Source organism: Cryptomeria japonica, chromosome 5 (assembly GCF_030272615.1).
Source record: "Cryptomeria japonica chromosome 5, Sugi_1.0, whole genome shotgun sequence".
NCBI lineage: Eukaryota > Viridiplantae > Streptophyta > Pinopsida > Cupressales > Cupressaceae > Cryptomeria > Cryptomeria japonica.
In genome coordinates, this window is record NC_081409.1 from 310,017,424 (window position 1) to 310,036,041 (window position 18,618).

An 18,618-nucleotide genomic window follows, 5' to 3' on the forward strand; every position below is an offset into this window, starting at 1 on the left:
GAAATCCATGTGGGTCCTTTCCTAAAGTGGTTGGCATTAAGTTTGGGGGTAGCTTTGAGAACAAAACAACTTATGGCATGGGTTAACTTTGGTGCCTAATCTTAATGATTAGAGGTGTGCACTGTTGGAATCAAGGAGCACTGAGAGGGGGGGTGAATCAATGTTATGCAATTTTTAACCTTATTAACCTTGAACCTTCAAGCACTTAATGCAAATAAACAAAAGAGAGATGCAAACACATAAAGTAAGTATCCAAAACACCATAACACCAAGATTTTTATACATGGAAACCCGATTAAGGGAAAAAACCATGGTGGGGATGAACCCACAATATACATATACTCTGCAAAAGTATAAAAATATTACATTGGGAATGCACATGCATTTAGGCACACTGCTCAAGATATCAAGGGCTACAACCCAAGGAAGACTCGTTGTCTTACAAAAGAATTTCAATAGATTACTGAAGTACATGAACTAAACAATAGCATCTATAAATGCCAAATTATAGTTCCGATTAAGCACAATAATCAAACTTTCCTCATTTATCTCGCTCTTCTCTATTCCACTGATCTACATCAATCTAGAGCACAAATCTCTGACTTGCGCACATGAAACTGCACACAATCGATTATCAACACTTTTTGCATACCTAAAATGATCAATTACATCAACCTTATATATCTGCAACATCAAAACATATCGGCTACATGTCGTCTCAAGAACATTTACCATATTCACTAAACATGTATGAATAGTCAGCTAAATCCGATCTCCAATGCATATGCAGACCAAAAATAATTGTCCACATGCTTCCCATAAGTCGGCTAAACATCCTCGAATACAAAAAAATTCAGCAAATCGGCTTTAAGAATTTTGCACAATGATCAATTACACAACTCAACCATACTATACTGTTCTACCCCAAAAAAATGTATTGGACCTTCAAAATTGTGCAACACATGTCACTGGAGGCTAAGATCATAGAATAAGGTACTATAGACATTTATCAAGCTTCCCTTAGCTCTGCAACACAAAATATCCAACTGAAATGAAATACTGACCAAAATACAGAACTTTATCGAATGCTCTGTTCTAACTTCACCGGTCTTGACCAAATCTACACTCAGAATTTTGCTATAGGAAAATCATGAATTGCGGATGAAATTACTGACCTAAGTTGCCATCAATGACAACATCTGATGACTTGTGCAGTGTCTCTTGCCTACAATCTCCCCCTTTGGCATTGATGGAAACACTTAGTGAAAAATGACTATGTCGGAATAAGTACCAACATATATACACTGCAAAAATAAAAAATTCAAAAATGCAAAATTCTGGAACTTCACCTGAGATGAATATAACATTTTTCACTACCCTACACTCCCCCTTTGACATCAATGGTAAAGGTAGGGATTTGTAAACTAAAAATCATACAAAATGGCTATAAACAGATTGCATATTTACAAACTGACTTCTCAAACTTACACAAACTTGAATAAAAAATGCACAAATGGTTTTCAATGATCTCAAATAGTTGTCCCAATCTTTCTTGAGACTCTCTAAAATTGAAATGTGCCCACTAAAAAGAAATGCCTGCATCTCTGCTGATTGGAGATTTGTTGGTTCGTCGGTTGCCATGGCATCTTGTGCTTCCTTCAAAGCACGAGCAAAGTCTCCATCTTGGGACCAATCAAGCTTCAGAGCTCACCAACTCTATTCACAATCCTATCCCTATCATGCATTAAATTCTTGATTTTGTCAAGAAATGCAACAACTTGACCTTCTTGGCTACCCACTAAGAGATGAGGGATCAAAGGACTGGGAGATGACTTCCAATTGTTTCTCATGCTCCTTGATCATCTTCTCAAGACCTTTAGTAAACTTTGATGGTGACAAACAAGCCTTATAGATTATTCCACCTTCAGACAATGCATCTTGAATGCTCTTCACACAAGTGTCTAACACAACTCTATCATCAAAAATCATATTCTTTATCTGACTGAGTTTCCTAGCATCAAATTCATTTCTGACTTTGATCTCAATTGACTTTTCTAATGATTCAAAATGAGTATTTACCAAATTGATTAATATTTTTAACTGACCGGAGGGAGTATCAGATGAGTCCTTCACATGTGTAGGCATGATCTTCCCTAAGATACCAGATGCAAGACTAAGTATCTCACTGTCCTCCATATGTGACTTCAATATTTCCTCTCTAGCCTTATCTTGTGCAAGTGTTGCTAGCTTTAGCTTCTGAATAGGAGAGAGGGTTGCTAGATTGATAGACTCTTGGGACATTGTCAAATCATCAAAAATTTGCTTGCCCTTCTCAAGAAACTCATTGACATTCTTAGCAGCGTCTCTTGCTTCAGAGACAACACCAATTCCTTTAATCTCAGCCTTAACCTACTTTGGATTTTCAATATCTTGAGTGAAGCTTGAGTTTCTACATATGACACAATATCCATAGGCTGATTTGGAGCATCCTCAACCTCATTGCTTTTACCTATCTCCTCTTCACCTTTATTCAACTCTTCTCCCTTTTCTTTATCTACACATACCTTTTTCCGAAACAAAAGAGATATTTACATTAGCTTGATCATCTTTTGGTTGTTCTTTTTGCACAACATCATATTGATTTTGTTCTAGAATCGGTCTCAAAATATTTTCTGTATCTTTCATTACCTCATCTATCTGCCCAATCATAATCTTATTGATCCTTGTTTTTCTTCTAAAGTTCCTTTGGGCTTGCTTGAGTATTCTTTTTTATTTATGTTACTGCTATTACGAGACATATATTAACTATTACATATTCTTTAAGTCTTCCATCTTCTTCCTTTGTAGTGTTTCCCCTCATTTCCAAAATGTCATATAAGCTTTTTGGGATGTCAGACATGATTTCTACAAGTGCTCTGTTGAAAATATTCAGATATTTAATTGTGGCTTCTTCTAAAGTTCTCTTCCTGGTATCATCAAATTTGTGATAATACTTAGAAAGAGGTTTCAAAATTCCATGCTCAGTCACAACATCAATGATCTCATCTACTGACATAAGAGGCTAAATAGAGAATTTTACCTTTTTGCTTGCCTTTTCCTCACCGGATGCTTTGGGTTTGGAGACTCTAGAGACCTTTTCACCCTTTGACTTCATTGCTTTAACTTCCTCATCATCCTTTACAATGATAAATACCTTTGTTCTCTTCTCTTTCTTCCTCTTCTCACCCTTATCGAATGGCTTAACTTGAATTTTGACTAGCTTAGCCGAACTAGAGGAGGGTGCAATACTTATATTTTGCCTTGTCTTGGGAACAAAGGCTTCCAAACCAGTTGAGTCAATCTTTACAGGCTTCTCAACTTGCTGAGTTCTTTTCCTCACCTCCTGGAATGCTTTCTTAGAGATTCCAATACTTTCTACATACTCTTCAATATGCTTTCTTACTTTCATATGAATTTCTAGCTTCTTGAATTAAGAATGCAATTTCAAGTCCTTCTCAACAAATGTACCAAACCTCTCTTTCGAATGATCTACCAATTTTCTTAGGAGATGTTGTGCATATAGCTCAAGAATTTTCTCATCCACCTCATACCCCATGGGCATGATCCAAATAGTTCTTGACTCAACTGCTTTCATTAGACATTGGTCTATGTCAACCATAAAGCAAATTGAATCCTTATAATTTTCAACTATGGATTTAGGGATCCTCTCCCTATCGTGCATTGCACTCTGATTTTTTTTGAAATAACCCCAGAGAGTGGCTTTCCGGGTTTTGATATCTCCAATGTTGTATAGAAGATCTCTGATCTGGATAGCTATCGGTCTATCATATGCCCATTGGACATGACCTATTCTTGGAACTTCATTCATGAAGAAAAAGAATAAGCACAAAATTAAAGTACTATATTTGAAAGTGTACTTTTTGTCTTGTTTGATCTTTTCTAGGTTCTTCATTAGCTCACTCTGGATCAATTCACACAGATCATACTTCTTGTCTTCCCGGATCATCTCATAAGCTGCATATATGGCAGTTTCAAATACATAATTCTCCCTGCTGGAGTTGTAAATATTATACCCAATGACTATGGAAGCAAATATTATATCATCCTCAAGAATTTTATTTATAGTCATGGCTCTCCTATCAAATTTCAAACTGGTTACGTTGGTGACAATCTGGTTCTTTACAGATTTTAGAGTGGGTAGATCACGGGTTGCACATAGACCTATTATGGCTCTAATGGTGCTCTTAGTGATCTTGAACAACTTGTTCAACTATATAAACTCATCATGCATCCTACTGAGCAGAATATACTAGACCCACTCATGTTCATCAAACAATAGGCATCTGACAAACTGTAGAAAATTCTTCTCTTCCATCATTTCGAATTCAGGTTTGAGCCTAAAATTCTCAACTAGCGGCTGATTATTGTAAAGATTCAGCAAGTGAGAGCTTCCCAATTCTTCAAGGTTAGCGTGGATATAAACCCTAATGTCTTCCACATGTAAAATACCATATGGGATAGATGAAAATGCTCCTTGCAGGTTTGTTTCGACTAAAATGAGCGGGTGCTTCTTGAAATTGGGTCGAGCTCTTTTAGTATTATCAACAACTAACTAAGTATCCATCTCAGAAATCTTGAATAAAAAATTTTTGCAGGGAAAAATATTTTCTTACCAGGATTGGGGTTTTGCACATGGAATCTTGATCACGCTTCGATCTTTTGGATAACCTTCTTGCAAAGATCTCTCCTCTTCTTATCTCGAATGTAAAGTGAAAAATGAATGGCAAAATGGTTTTTTATTGTTCACTTATCTAACTTTTAGGGTGCATTAAATGTGTTTATCCCTAAACCTTCCAAATACTTTGCCTTCATAGAATGCACTACAAATTTCATCTGCAGATCTTCATTAATGCTCAGATTCTTTCGGAGATCATCTCACATCATCTTCAATACCCTAACACAATGTCTACCAACTTGCCAGATTCAGGTACCATATGCTAAAGGGGGACATAGAATTTTCATGAAAACTCCCCCTAGGCCAGAGGCCTTAATTTGATTCTCGGAGGAATTTCCAACATCGGATTCAAGTGCGGATCCCTTCCCTACATCTAAATCACTCTTCTTAACCCATTTCTTCTTCATTTGATCCCAAATCTCATCCACTTCTGCTTTTCCTTTATTGTTTGCTTGCATATTCTTATTCTTGTCTGTCAGACCATTCTTATTCATATTTTTGCTTATGCAGAATCTTGCAATGTGACTAGATTTGTTGCAATTGTAGCACACCACATTCCTTGTCTAGGCCTGAAATTCTCTCTATTTCCTATTGATCTACATTGATTAGCAATGTGTCCAAACCTAGCACATGCATAACATTTGGCATTCCTTCTATTTGGAAAGTCATTCATCTTACTTGTGCATTCATTTGACTTATGTCTATACTTGTTGCATTTGAAACATTGACCGAAGAAAGATTGACCATTATGATTCATTCTATTTTTGCATTGACTAGCCTTATCACCAAATTTATTGCAAAAAAAATAATTAACATTGAACTTTTGAGCATTAGGTTGCCTTACCAAAGACCTTTTAGATTTGAAATTCTGATTTGCTAACTTAGGATTGCTTTGACCAGATCCGGAGGTTTCGCCTTTCTCAAATCCAAGACCTCTTCTGTCATCTGCATCCTTTTGGATTTCAAGTATCTCATTAAGTTTGGTTGAGATGATCTTGAACTTCTCCTTGTACTCATTTGCAGCTTCAAGATCATATCTAAGAAGAAGAATCTTCTTTCCAAGCTCTTCCTCATGATGTCTAGATTCTTACAGGTCAAGCTTTAGTTGTCCATTCTCATAATCAAGTTTGCAACATTCATCAGATTTATCTTTCAATAACTGACCAAGATTATCTTCACTTTTATTCCTTCAATCTCCTTTGTCGACCCCATCACTATAGTTTCCATCTCATGCTTCAAGGCTGCATTTTCTTTTGCAAGTTTTTGATTTCCTTTCGGGCTTGATTCAGATGATCGACTTCCATGCATTTGCTTTCATTCTCTTTCAGCTTTTCATAAAGTTCCTTTCTCTTTTCTCTGGACTTATTCAATTTCTCTTTCAATGACAAAACGAAGTTCTCAACATCTTTAAGGTTCCCTTGCAGTTCTGAGACTTCAACTTTGGACTGATCAAGATCATCAAGTGCAACAAGAAGCTGATGTTGAAGACTACTTGAATCCATTGAAATACCTTCCTGGATCCTCCTCAAGCTATTAAACTTCTTCTGAGGGACTAGGCTTTGATACAAATTGTTGGAATCAAGGAACACTTAGAGGGGGTGTGAATCAGTGTTCTGCAATTTTTAACCTTATTAACCTGAACCTTCAAGCACTTAATGCAAATCAACAAAAGAGAGATGCAAACACATAAAGTAAGTATCCACAACACCATAACACCAATATTTTTATACGTGATTTGGTTAAGGAAAAAAACCACAATGGGATGAACCCACAATATAAATATACTCTTCAGAAGTATAGAAATATTATATTGGGGATGCACATGCATTTAGGCACACTGCCTAGAGCTCACTGCTCAAGATATCAAGGGCTACAACCCAAGGAAGACTCACTGTCTTACAAAAGAATTACAACATATTACTGAAGTACATGAACTAAACAATAGCATCTATAAATGCCAATTTATAGTTCTGGTTAAGCACAATAATCAAACTTTCCTCATTTATCTTGCTTTGCTTTGTTCCACTAATTTGCATCAATCCGAAGCACAAATCTCTGACTTGCACACGTGAAACTATGCACAATCAATTATCAACACTTTTTGCATACCCAAAATAATCAATTACATCGACCTTATATATTCACAACATAAAAACATATTGGATACATGTCGGCTCAAGAACATTTACCTTATTCACCAAATGTGTATGAACAGTCGACTAAATTTGATCTCCAATGCATATGTAGACCAAAAATAATTGTCCACATGCTTCCCATAAGTTAGCTAAACATCCTCGAACACAAAACCAATCACCAAATTGGCTCCAACAATTCTGCACAATGATCAATTACACAAGTCGACCATACTATACTATTCAACCCAAAAATGATGTACCAGACCTTCAAACTTGCGCAACACATGTCACCAGAGGCTAAGATCATAGAATAAGGTACTATAGACATTATGAGCTTCCCTTAGCTCCACAACACAAAATATCCAACTGAAATGAAATATTGACCAAAATACAGAACTCTGTCAAATGCTCTATTCTTATTTCACCGGACTTGACCAGATCTACGCTCAGACTTCCGATATAGGCAAATCATGATCTGTAGATGAAATTACTGACCCGAGTTGCCATCAATGACAACATCTGATGACCTATGTAGTGTCTCTTGCCAACATGCACTTGATTAGAGGATATGATTAGAATAATATAGATGGATTAGAGTGTAAGTGGAGAATGTAGGAGGATTTGACATTTGGAGATCAAAATGAGTGGAGGAATTAAAAAATTACTTTAATTCCGAGTGGGGAAAAAGGAGGAATTTTGAATTAAATAATAATTCAAATATGGAATAAAAGTCTAAGAGCATTTAATTAAATAAATATGAAAGTATATTATATAAATGTGACTAAGAACTACAGATAGATTAATTAAATTAATTCACCTAAGACTATAGAGGAAATGTTCATTAATTATTTAATAATTAAATTATTTAATTAGTAATACGACTGTAGAAGAAAGGGCTTATGCTAATTAATTTGACCAAATGTTAATGATCAAATTTAGGTGTCTACACTATGATATTCTAATGATGTCTATATATAGGAGGTAGCAAGTAGTAGTTTTAAAATCATAATATTGTGAATTTTATCCCTATTGAAGACTTGTCTAGATATTTCTCCCTTAAAGTGACTTATTATTTTCTAATATTTATAGTATATTTCCTATTATATTATTCTCTTGTGTGAGTTATTTCTTTACATTAGAATTCCCCAAGAATTCATTCCCAATTTACAAAAGTCAAACTAGTTCTCCAACATGAGTGATACTACAAATCTCCAATCCCTTGGATACACCACAAGACATGCACAATTAGAACCTCATTAATTTGCCACCAAAATATTGATCTAAGTTAGTTGGATTCACACTTAAAATGGGCCTTCTACCTAGATCTTCAATTCTACTCTAAATTCTTAGTCTAAGCTTTTTACTTTCATCTCTAACCTTTCTACTCAAATTATTCTAAATCATTCATTTATTTAGATGATTCTAAATGGAAATCCTTACAATTCTTAAAAAAGACAACTCATTACATACTAATTAGGTAATATTATTTAGGTTAATATCATGATATATTTATTATTTATAACTTATTTTCATCAATTCCCGAGCATGAGAAGGCCTGAGTTTAAATTGCATCAAGGAATAGGTTTTCACTTAAGATCAATTTGGCTCCAATTCATCAAACCTATATTGATTCTTATTGACCATTTTATTTATTGCATGTCTGTGGATATATCCCCTTATCCTCCAAGAAAAACAAAACATCTCCAATATGAATAATTCAAACTTCATGCCACCTTAAATCATGAAATATGAGTAAATAGAAATCAATGGTGTCATTTAATAATCTCTGAATGAATGAGTTTCTCATTGGGCATTAGTGCATAAGCTTTAGACTATCAAATTGACCTTTGCATCCATGCAACAAATAAATCTAAGCCAATCATTATGTGTCACCACAGTGTACATTCTTAGACTCGATGCAAAATACTAATAAAATTACATGAAATAATCAAATACTAACTAGAACTATAAGATTTATTGAAATATCTTTCCTTCCCCTCTCTCCCCCTCCCTCTCTCCTTGCAATATACATTATTTACTAATTAAATATAAAAATATATCAAAATTATTCCTTATCAAAGATTATTATATTTAATTTAAAAAACTAATAAAATATTATTTACATAAATACTAAATATTTAAAATAGTAAAGATGATGATTATTCAATAAAACAACTTCAAGATTTGTATTTATAGAATAATAGAACTTATGATATAAGAAGAAAAAAATTGGTATAAGATGATGGGGTTACAAAAATTTCCCTATAATTTAAGACTTCCTTCCATTTAATTGTAAAGTGTTTAAACAATAAACTCTTCCCTAATAAGCCTTTTAAAAGGCCAAAAGGTACTCCACTATTGAACAATTTTTTCACCCAAACAATAAACTCTTCCCCAATTCTAAGGGGAAAAAGGTATTATTGTTTTTATTTCCCCTTTTCTAAATGTATGTTATTAATTCAATATAAAACAATAGATTTAAAAATAATTTTGTCAAAACATAATTTTAGAAGAGGTGAAACATTGTGATTATGAAATAAAAACTAATTAGAGTCTATATTAATTTTTAGAATTAAAGATATTAAAAATTTTAAATATATATTTATGTTTATAAATGAAACTATTATAAAAGTATATAATATTTATATTTTAAAGTAAAAATAAAATAAAATAATACCTATGTTGAAGAGAACAGATGGCTCTGCATCTCGGTGGTCAACATACTCATCAGGGCAAGGGTTTCAGTTTTGCTGGAAGGCCTCTATCCGGCAAGGATCTATCTCCACAGAATCAACTATGGCAACTGGTGAAAGGCAAAAGAGCTGCTAGGGTAGAAAGAAGGGAGGCTAGGGTTCCTATAGAGTGGTCAAATGTGTGGGCGATCCCCATCACCTTGCGAATCCCTAGCTACGCCACCAAAGCAAACCACATACCACTGGGATTTTGCCCGACTGCATCTAGCCCTGGCCACCACCTTCAAAAGCCGCAGCGGATCTCTCATCCACATACCTATCATATGGAGGGTTACCGAGGACTTGCCAAGGATGGAGGAAAAGCAATTCCATACCATTGCCTTAATTTAATTCACTCGAAGCCAGCTTCGAGAATGGGGAACTCACTTCACCATGAAAGCGAGAATGCTCTCAAAGTGACAAGGATCGAGGGTGCCCTAAAATTGATAAATCCCGGCCCAGATTGTATTAAGATTCTGACTCCCAAGGAAGCCATGGAATTGAGTAACTACTACAGAGGTTACGAGCTCTTTGAAAAATGGGGAGGGAATGATCAACCTCTCACCAGAATAGTTGAATGGCGGAAAAAAACATTCCAAGGGCAGGTAAGTATCACTACCCTAGCTAATAATTTTCTGTACATTGAATGTTACAAAAGTCTCTGAAATCCAAGCTATTGCATGAAGAATATATTTTTTACAAAGGTGCAAATTTCAATTTTATTGAATGGCAACCTAAATTCGATGCTAATAGATATGAATTCAAAATAACATCAAAATGGGTAGAAATTCATAATGTTCCTGTTGAATTAATGCATGCCAAAATTCTCATAGAAATTGGGGATAAATTGGGCAAATTCATAGCCTTAGAAAAAAATTGGTCGAATAAATCCGATATAAAACTGTTAATAGAAGTAAATAAGTGCATGGAAAATATAAAAAACATAACCCTAGATATAGTAGATGGTAATTACACCCTAAAACCGGTATGGTATAATGGTCTGGTCTCTAAAAATTTAGCATTCTGCAAAAGGCTGAACCCTAACTTACAGAAGTCTCAGGTTAAGATAGTAGATAACTACAGAGTATCGAAGGACAAAGTAGATATTCAATTTAACAATGACAGAGGTGGCTTTATCATAAACATTGGTCAACAAGAGATTGTTAATATTCCAACCCCCCCTCCTTCCCCGGTCTTACATAACATTCCAGACAGAGCTGAACATAACAATGAACCCCCTGCTTATGCTAATGAGGAACAAATCCAAATAGAATTGAACAACATTATAGAAAACCTAATGGGGAAATTAGCAGAAGAATTTGTTGAGGAGGTGTTCATTGATACTCCAAAAAATGGGGAAAACAATGTCATCATCCCCAATCTAAAATATGATCGGACCCCCCTCAAAACCTGATCATTAAACAATAACTTGACTGAAGTTGCTCATGAGAAAATATCATAGTTTCTCCCAATTTGGAGGAATCTCCTGTTGTGGAAGGATTGAATGCAAATGAGGAGAGATAATTCATTAGTAATGAATTGATCAGTATGCAGGAAGGGGAAAATAACATAATATTAGACAATAACTCAATCAATCCACAAAACAAAGGTATCCTCCAGATGGGAGGTGAGAAACTAACTCCAGACTGTGGCAAATCCATTATCAACAAAAGGGGTCGGAAGTCTTTTTTAGACAAAATAAAAATGGACGGGGATGCAGAGGGACATGCCAAAATCACAACCCTATTAGGCCAAGGAAAGTCCCCCCTTCCCCTCGTAAAGGAATAAATATACTAACATGGAATGTTAGGGGTATGGGGGCCCCTAACAAAAAATGCTTAATTAAGCAAAGCATACTGAAATCTACTGTGGACCTAGTTATGCTACAAGAAACAAAATTAGGTAAGACTGATATGGACAATTGCAGCAGAAAATTCACCCAATGGAAGATGGAAATGGTGGATTCTATAGGGGCATCGGGTGGACTGGGTATAATGTGGAAAAAGAACTTAGTTGCATTTACATGCCATACCAAGATGCAAAACTGGATGGCTGGTAAAGTAAGAGCCCTTAGCCTAAATATTGAGTTTTTCATCATAAATGTATATGGCCCAATTCCAACAGATAAAAAGAGATTAGTTTGGCAGGAAATTGAATGCTTCTTAAACAATCAGGATGAGAAACACATAATCATAGGTGGTGACTTCAACACCATCTTGTACTCAACTGATAAAAGTGGTGGGATAAAAACCATAAGACAACCACAAAGAGACTTTGCAAATTGGATAAATAATAATAACCTTCTAGAAATCAGGACTGAGATGGGTTTTCACACATGGAATAATAGAAGAAAAGGTTTCTCCAACATTGCAGAAACACTTGACAGATTGTTTCTCAAAGGAGACCTGACTGACCTCAAAACAGAATTAAAAACTACCGTATTTCTATGGTCAGGCTATGATCATTACTCGATGCTATTAGAACTTATGGGGGAAGCAAAGAAAACTGGGTGCCCTTTCAAGTTCGAAATGATGTGGTTTACACATGAAGACTTCCTCCGCAACATACAAAAATGGTGGAAGGATAGTGTCTTCGAAGGATCTAAAATGTATTGTCTTGTCTCTAAGCTAAAAGAGATTAAACACAAACTGTTAGAATGGAACAAAAAGAAATTCAAAAACATCTTCGAGGAGAAGTCGAGAATTGAAAAAGAAATGGAAACAATGAATAACATTGTGATGCAATACGGGATGACCCTTGAAACATACGAGGCTGAAAAAAAGCTTTTATGTGAATATAAAGGTATTCTGGCTCGAGAAGAGATACATTGGAAACATAAATCTCGAGAGACATGGCTAGAAGATGGAGACAAAAACACTAAATTTTTCCACAACAATGTCAAAATGAAAAGGGAAGTAAATAAGATTACTCAGATCATCAATGACAGTGATCAGATCATTACGTATCAAAATCTGATAGCAGAAGATGCTACCAAGTACTTTGAAAACATTCTCAATAACTGGGACCACTCGGACCTTCCTAACAATAGAATCTTATTGAATAACATACCCAAATTAATAACAAAGGGTGATAATCAAGTTTTGAACTACAAAATCACCCATGAAGAAGTCAAAACTGCTTTGGCACAATTTCAAGGAGATAAGGCCCCTGGACTGAATGGCTTCCCTGCTGGGTTTCTTCAGAAATGTTGGCACATGTTAGGGGACGAGGTTACTAATGCCTTGGAATCTGCCTGAAATGCAGGGAAGTTCCTAAAAGAAATCAATAATACCTTTCTGGCCTTACTCCCAAAAAAGGAGAACCCCTCAAAGTGGGAATAATTTAGGCCCATTTCTTTATGCAACATGACTTAAAAACTACTAGCAAAAGTCATGGCTAATAGACTAAAAAAACTACTGCCTGCCATAATATCATAAGAACAAACTGGCTTTGTACCCAATAGATCAATTTTGGATGGGATTATCATAGTCCAAGAAGCTATCCACTCCTATCAGTTCTAAGGGCAACCTAATATGCTTATAAAATTAGATATTAAAAAGGCTTATGACAAAGTGGATTGGTATTTCCTTTGTAGTTGCATGAAAGCCTTTGGCTTTAACAAACAATGGGTGAATTAGGTCTACTTCTGCATATCAAACCCAAGGTTCTCTATCTTACTAAATGGGAAACTGGAAGGCTTCTTTGGAGTGTCTAGGGGACTCAGACAGGGAGATCCCCTATCCCCATTCTTATTTATCATTATGTCTGAAGCCTTAGGAAGAAGCCTGGATGCATCACGAAGAGCCGATAGACTAGCAGGGATTTAGATCACAGGAGGGGTAAATCCATGCACTCATTAATAGTTTGTTGATGACACAATGATTCTGGGGAAAGGGCAGTTGAATGAAGCCAAGGAAATCAAGAAGATATTACAATCTTATGGGCTGGCATTCGAAGAAATGATCAACAAGGAAAAATCGGAGATATTCTTTTTCAATATGAAAGCACATGAGGAATTCAAAATAGATTCATCTCTAGGGTACAAAATAGGTCATCTAACATTCTCGTATTTAGGAATGCCTCTGGACAAAGGTATCAGAACCAACAAACTCTGGGATCCCCTTGTTGGAAGGGTTAGGAAAAAGTAGTCATCTTGGAAAGCCTTATGGCTGACAGGGGCAGGAAGACTAACCCTTATAAAAATAGTCTTGCAGCAATCCCTATCTATCTACTATCATGCATACCACTTCTGAAAGGGGCCTATAATAAATTAACTCAAACAATCAGAGATTTCTATTGGAATGGTACAGAGGATAAGAACAAAATAAAACTAATATCATGGGACAAGATATGTCGAGAAAGGAGTGATGGAGACACGAGAATTAGGAAACTACTATGGCAAAATAAGGCCTTAGGGGCAAAACTAGCATGGAGAATGTACACATCCTCAGAAGCCAAATGGGCTAGAATCCTTAGGAATAGATATATATCGAGTAATCAGAGAGAAGCAGCATTTAGGGATATAGACCCACCCAAGGGGTCTAGAATCTGGAATTTTATAAAAGAAAGTCGAATACTCATATCTAATCATCTATCTTGGGATATTTGCGATGGTAAATCTGCCTTGTTCTGGGAAGATTCCTAGGGGGATACCCCCCGATAGACAAATTAATGGATAGGACCGGTATAAAGGACCAAATGAAATATTTATGGGGTAATCATGTAAGGGATTATACAACAATGGAACCATAATTGACAATGGGATGGAGTTGGAAAAACATGCACCCATTCATGATGGACATCAAAGCCTATGAATTGTTCCAAATTCTTGGACGCAGAATAATAATATTCAGACCTAGGCCAGATGAGCTTATATGGTCTAGATCAAAGGATGGACAATACAACTGTAAAGATGGTTTTAGAACCATATATGATGAGGCAAACACTGTCAAGGACTAAATCCCACATACACTATGCTGGGACAGATTTTGTCTCCCAAAAGCTGGTTTCTTTGCCTGGGCGACAATTCAGGGGAAGGTCCTAACTGCTGAACAATTTAAACTTAGGGGCTATGAAGGGCCCTCAATCTGTCTCTTATGCAAAGGAGACGAGGAGACAAATGACCATATCTTCACAACCTATAACTACACATAGAAATGCTGGTATTGGCTGATGGCTCAACTAGGTTGGTCAGGTGCCCCTATCCCTTCCCTGAGGGAATGGTTTAGAGGTTGGCCAATCATCAAGGAGAATAGTATCTTCCACAACTTATGGATATGCAGTACAACAATAGTAATCTGGGAAGTTTGGAAGGAGATGTTGGGACTCATTAAAATTGAGTCAAGTTTAGAGGCCCATTTCAAAATTTTGCTCTGCATGTCAGAAAGGCACCTAAATGAGTCAGTTTGAATGGCCTAGTTAGAGAGGGGGTAAAATGGAGCCAGTTGATTTTCAGAGGGTAAGGCTCGGGAGACTTGTTACACACCTTTCATTTGGCCTATGTAATGATGTGCAACTTTCAGAATCCAGTTTGGATAAGTTTATGAGGTACCCATTTTGAGGGGTGAGCTGAAAGTGCATTTTAGGCACAAATGCAGATTTTATTGAGTAGACTACTTTGGGTGATTACATTTTTTGCCCTGTTGATCATCATGAAGAATTTAAAAATGGATTCAATTCTATGCATAAATGTGAGTCAGCCTGCAAAGTTTCAAGTCTTAACGAATCCATTTGCTGAGTTTTTGAAGATCAATCCATTTGCAATTTGTATGTTTTGACAAGGCCCTGTTTCGACAGCTAGTCAAAGCCCTGTTTTGCACAAGTGTAAAAGTTGCCTCGGTGAGTGTCATGTCAAAATTTTTGCTCCAGGTTATTATTGGTATAGATGATGAGCTATGTTTCCAGTTTCAGGCTCCTACCAATCCGTTTAGTCGGTTTGCAAAAGGGTTCATTGAACTATCATTTTCAGTCTTCGCACTTTCAGTGTTATATCAGTTAATGTAACCATTTTCATGAGCGCACCATTTGCATCCTGTCAGTCTTGTGATCAAAATGAGAATTCTAAGTTTTAATATATGTACTTCAAGGTACCTATATTTCAAATTTGAGGGCCTACGGAGGTCGTTTGATATTTTTGAGAAAGGCATCATGTGTTGCCAGAACATTGACTTCATCAGGTCCGCAGTGTCGACAAAGCCAGTTGGCCATTTTCGCTGATTAATATCTCTTCGCTCGGGACTTATTTTGAGAAAGCGTTTGGTAGAGTTCATCCTTGTATTTCAGAGTACATGCCTGTCAGATGGTGAGGTCCAGAAAGGTGATTTGACTGGCCTGAAAATACGTCTTCGTGATTAAATGCAAAAATGTGGCGTAATCGCTTGAAGATTGCAAAATTCAGTCTGATGATCCGAAAACGATGTCGATCATTTCCAGAGGTATGGGTAAGGTTCCTAAAGCTTTTCAGAGGTTAGTTGCTTGAAAACGAATTTTTTTTTAGTCGGACCCACTTTGGGGCCCGACCTGGCTCATGCTTATGCATTAATTCTTGTGGTGAATTGTTCTTATTTCATGGCATGCAATCTCCCATTTGACAAATGATGATGCTAGAGAAAGTTGCAGACTAGATTGTTTGTTATTCTAATAATTGTGGAGAGATTTCAGATAGAGATATGGAGAATATGACCCTTCTTGTCCAGAACATGGAATGTGTATGGTCTAATAGTCAACAAGAGCATTAGGATACAGTCCTCAAGCAAATATTTTTGAAAATTCCAAAAGGATGGTTGACTATTATTGATCAAATGCAAATTCTCAGTTACAAATCAATTTCCCTCACACATGGCATGGTAAAAGGTTTATTGAAACATGAAGCAATGAAATTGGCAAATGAATGCCAGTCAAATCCTCCCCTTCCCACGTGGTAGCAGCCAACACATTAAGTAAAAAGCCAAGGGAATGCAAATTGTAGTTGCAGTCTTCCCTCCCTCACGAGGCATGTGAGATGCTCCAAACTTCAGCTGATGGCAGAAGGCATGGTAATGCAGAATGTCCCCATGTGAATCCTCTGTTAGTATTTACAGCAGTTCAAAAAAAAACCAAGCAAATGCAATGTGGTTGTTGTAGAATGCTATCTTCTCTTTCCCTTGGCTGTGATCTTCTATGGTGCAGGTTAGGCGTTGGAGTTTAAAGAGTGCAGAAAATTAGCAAAGCAAGTAAATGCCAATTAAAACCCAAACTCCTTCATGTGCCTGCCCATCTCCCTTCCTTGCTGGACATGGAGTTGAAGAAGGTTGCTAGAAGCAAACAAGTGCCAGCCAAAGACCTCTCTGCATGGATGGTGGAGGAAAGGAACAACAGAGCATTCAAGCAAATGCAAATTGCCATGCTCACGTGGAGATTGAAGAAAGAGACTGTTGAAAACAAAATAATACTATGGCAAATCTACGTGGTTGTTTGGAAGCCACATAAAATATGTAGCAAATGCATTTGGCAGGTATAAAGCCAATGTCCATGACCTTGCCAACATTTTCCCTCCCCTACGTGGTGTTTGGGCATCAAAATTTCAATCAAATGCAAAGAAAACGCCATTAAAGAGAAAGCTTCAAAAATGAAGTTCCAGGCAAATGTATTTGTCCCACATTGGCTGGGCGGGCATGTATTTTGGTATTTATAAGCAAAAGCACACACATCTAATATGTCAAAGCCTCTGGGCTTTTGACGGACGGTGCCTGATGAGCGCCCAAGGTGGACTCGACGTGCATGGGTGCAGATCCCAAAGTGACCAAGGAGGTGACAGATGGCGACATGTGGACCCCACACAGGCACGGATCCTGAAACAAGCGGGCAAATTTTACAGAGAAGGGCCAGCTTAACTAGTGAGCATGTTCGAGATGATCTGATGATCGGCGCGACTTCACAGGGTGGAGATGCTTGCCGGTTACCGTCTGTGAAATGGCGAAAGCCAGGTGGCGATGACGTGGCAGTTCCAGTCAGCGGTCCAGCAGGCAGGCCCCGTCCCTATGGTGATGAAGTGGCACACAGGTGGCCGACCAACAAGCGAACACATGGCGACGTGATGAGGTGTCATCCCAGAGGGTGCCTAGTGGCCCCATCGACCAATCGAAGGCCGCCACATGGCAAAGTGTCAGAACACAACAAGAGCCAAAAATCAAAGTTAAATTCAGTTTATTATATAGTTGAAACTATATTTAAAATTCAAAAATTTAAATGATTGTGCACACTTGAAGAATTAATTCGCTCAGGGCTCAATTGTTGGCCAAAATATGAAGTATCATATATCATCGGAAATCTCTCGAGATGAGGGATGCAGTTATGAATTTTGTTTCAACAAAGATCAGATCTTTTGAGAGCAGTTTCCATGGGAAAGAAGAAGAATTAAAATTCAGTTGGAAAAAGAGACACTTGGCATTTTCAGTTGCAGACCTAATTTGTTCCCTCTTCCTTCTTATTCCCAATTATTCTCAATTGTAAGGGTTCCAGAAATTTGGGGAGTGGCTCCATATTTTCATGGTTTCCATTTCTGAGTTCTCTTCAATATTGTATAGGGCAGGGTTTTTCTTTTGAGTAATAGAGTTCTTTCTTGTTGTAAATGTCTTGCTGCAGGTTCTTGTGTATGCAAGGCATGCACAAATTCACACAGAATTCATCTCTGGATGTATTTCTTGTTGTTACAAATTGAAGGCCTTAAGGAGGTTTGAATTTTGTCAATTTCAAGGAGGTTGTAGTGATTGTTTGCAGGCATTCTTCAAGGAGGAATTTAAATTTTGTAATACATCATAGATAATGGGATATACATCTTTGCAGATCTGATAGTTTTGTGAATGAGCTGAGTAATGCATTTTTGTAAGGCATTAATATAGGGATATTAATAATGAGGATGGATGGATTTGCAGTACATGTTATCATTTACAGTTTGATATATGACTCTGTTGCCCTTAGATAAGGCACTGGTCTCACAAGTTTTGGGGATGTTCTCAGAGCAATATACTTTAAAAGA

General features: G+C 36.8%; 1 protein-coding gene across 1 annotated transcript; it reads left to right on the forward strand.

Annotated features, from left to right (window-relative positions):
• Positions 1-11,551: 11,551 nt before the first annotated feature.
• On the forward strand, positions 11,552-12,859 carry LOC131078305 (uncharacterized). Its single transcript, XM_058015972.2, has one exon. It carries the CDS (start codon positions 11,552-11,554, stop codon positions 12,857-12,859), a length of 1,308 nt encoding a protein of 435 aa, XP_057871955.1.
• The last annotated feature ends 5,759 nt before the right edge of the window (positions 12,860-18,618 follow it).

Coding starts and splice junctions, on each gene's coding strand:
- LOC131078305 (XM_058015972.2), top strand. CDS start 11,552: ATGGAAATGGTGGATTCTATAGGGGCATCGGGTGGACTGGGTATAATG.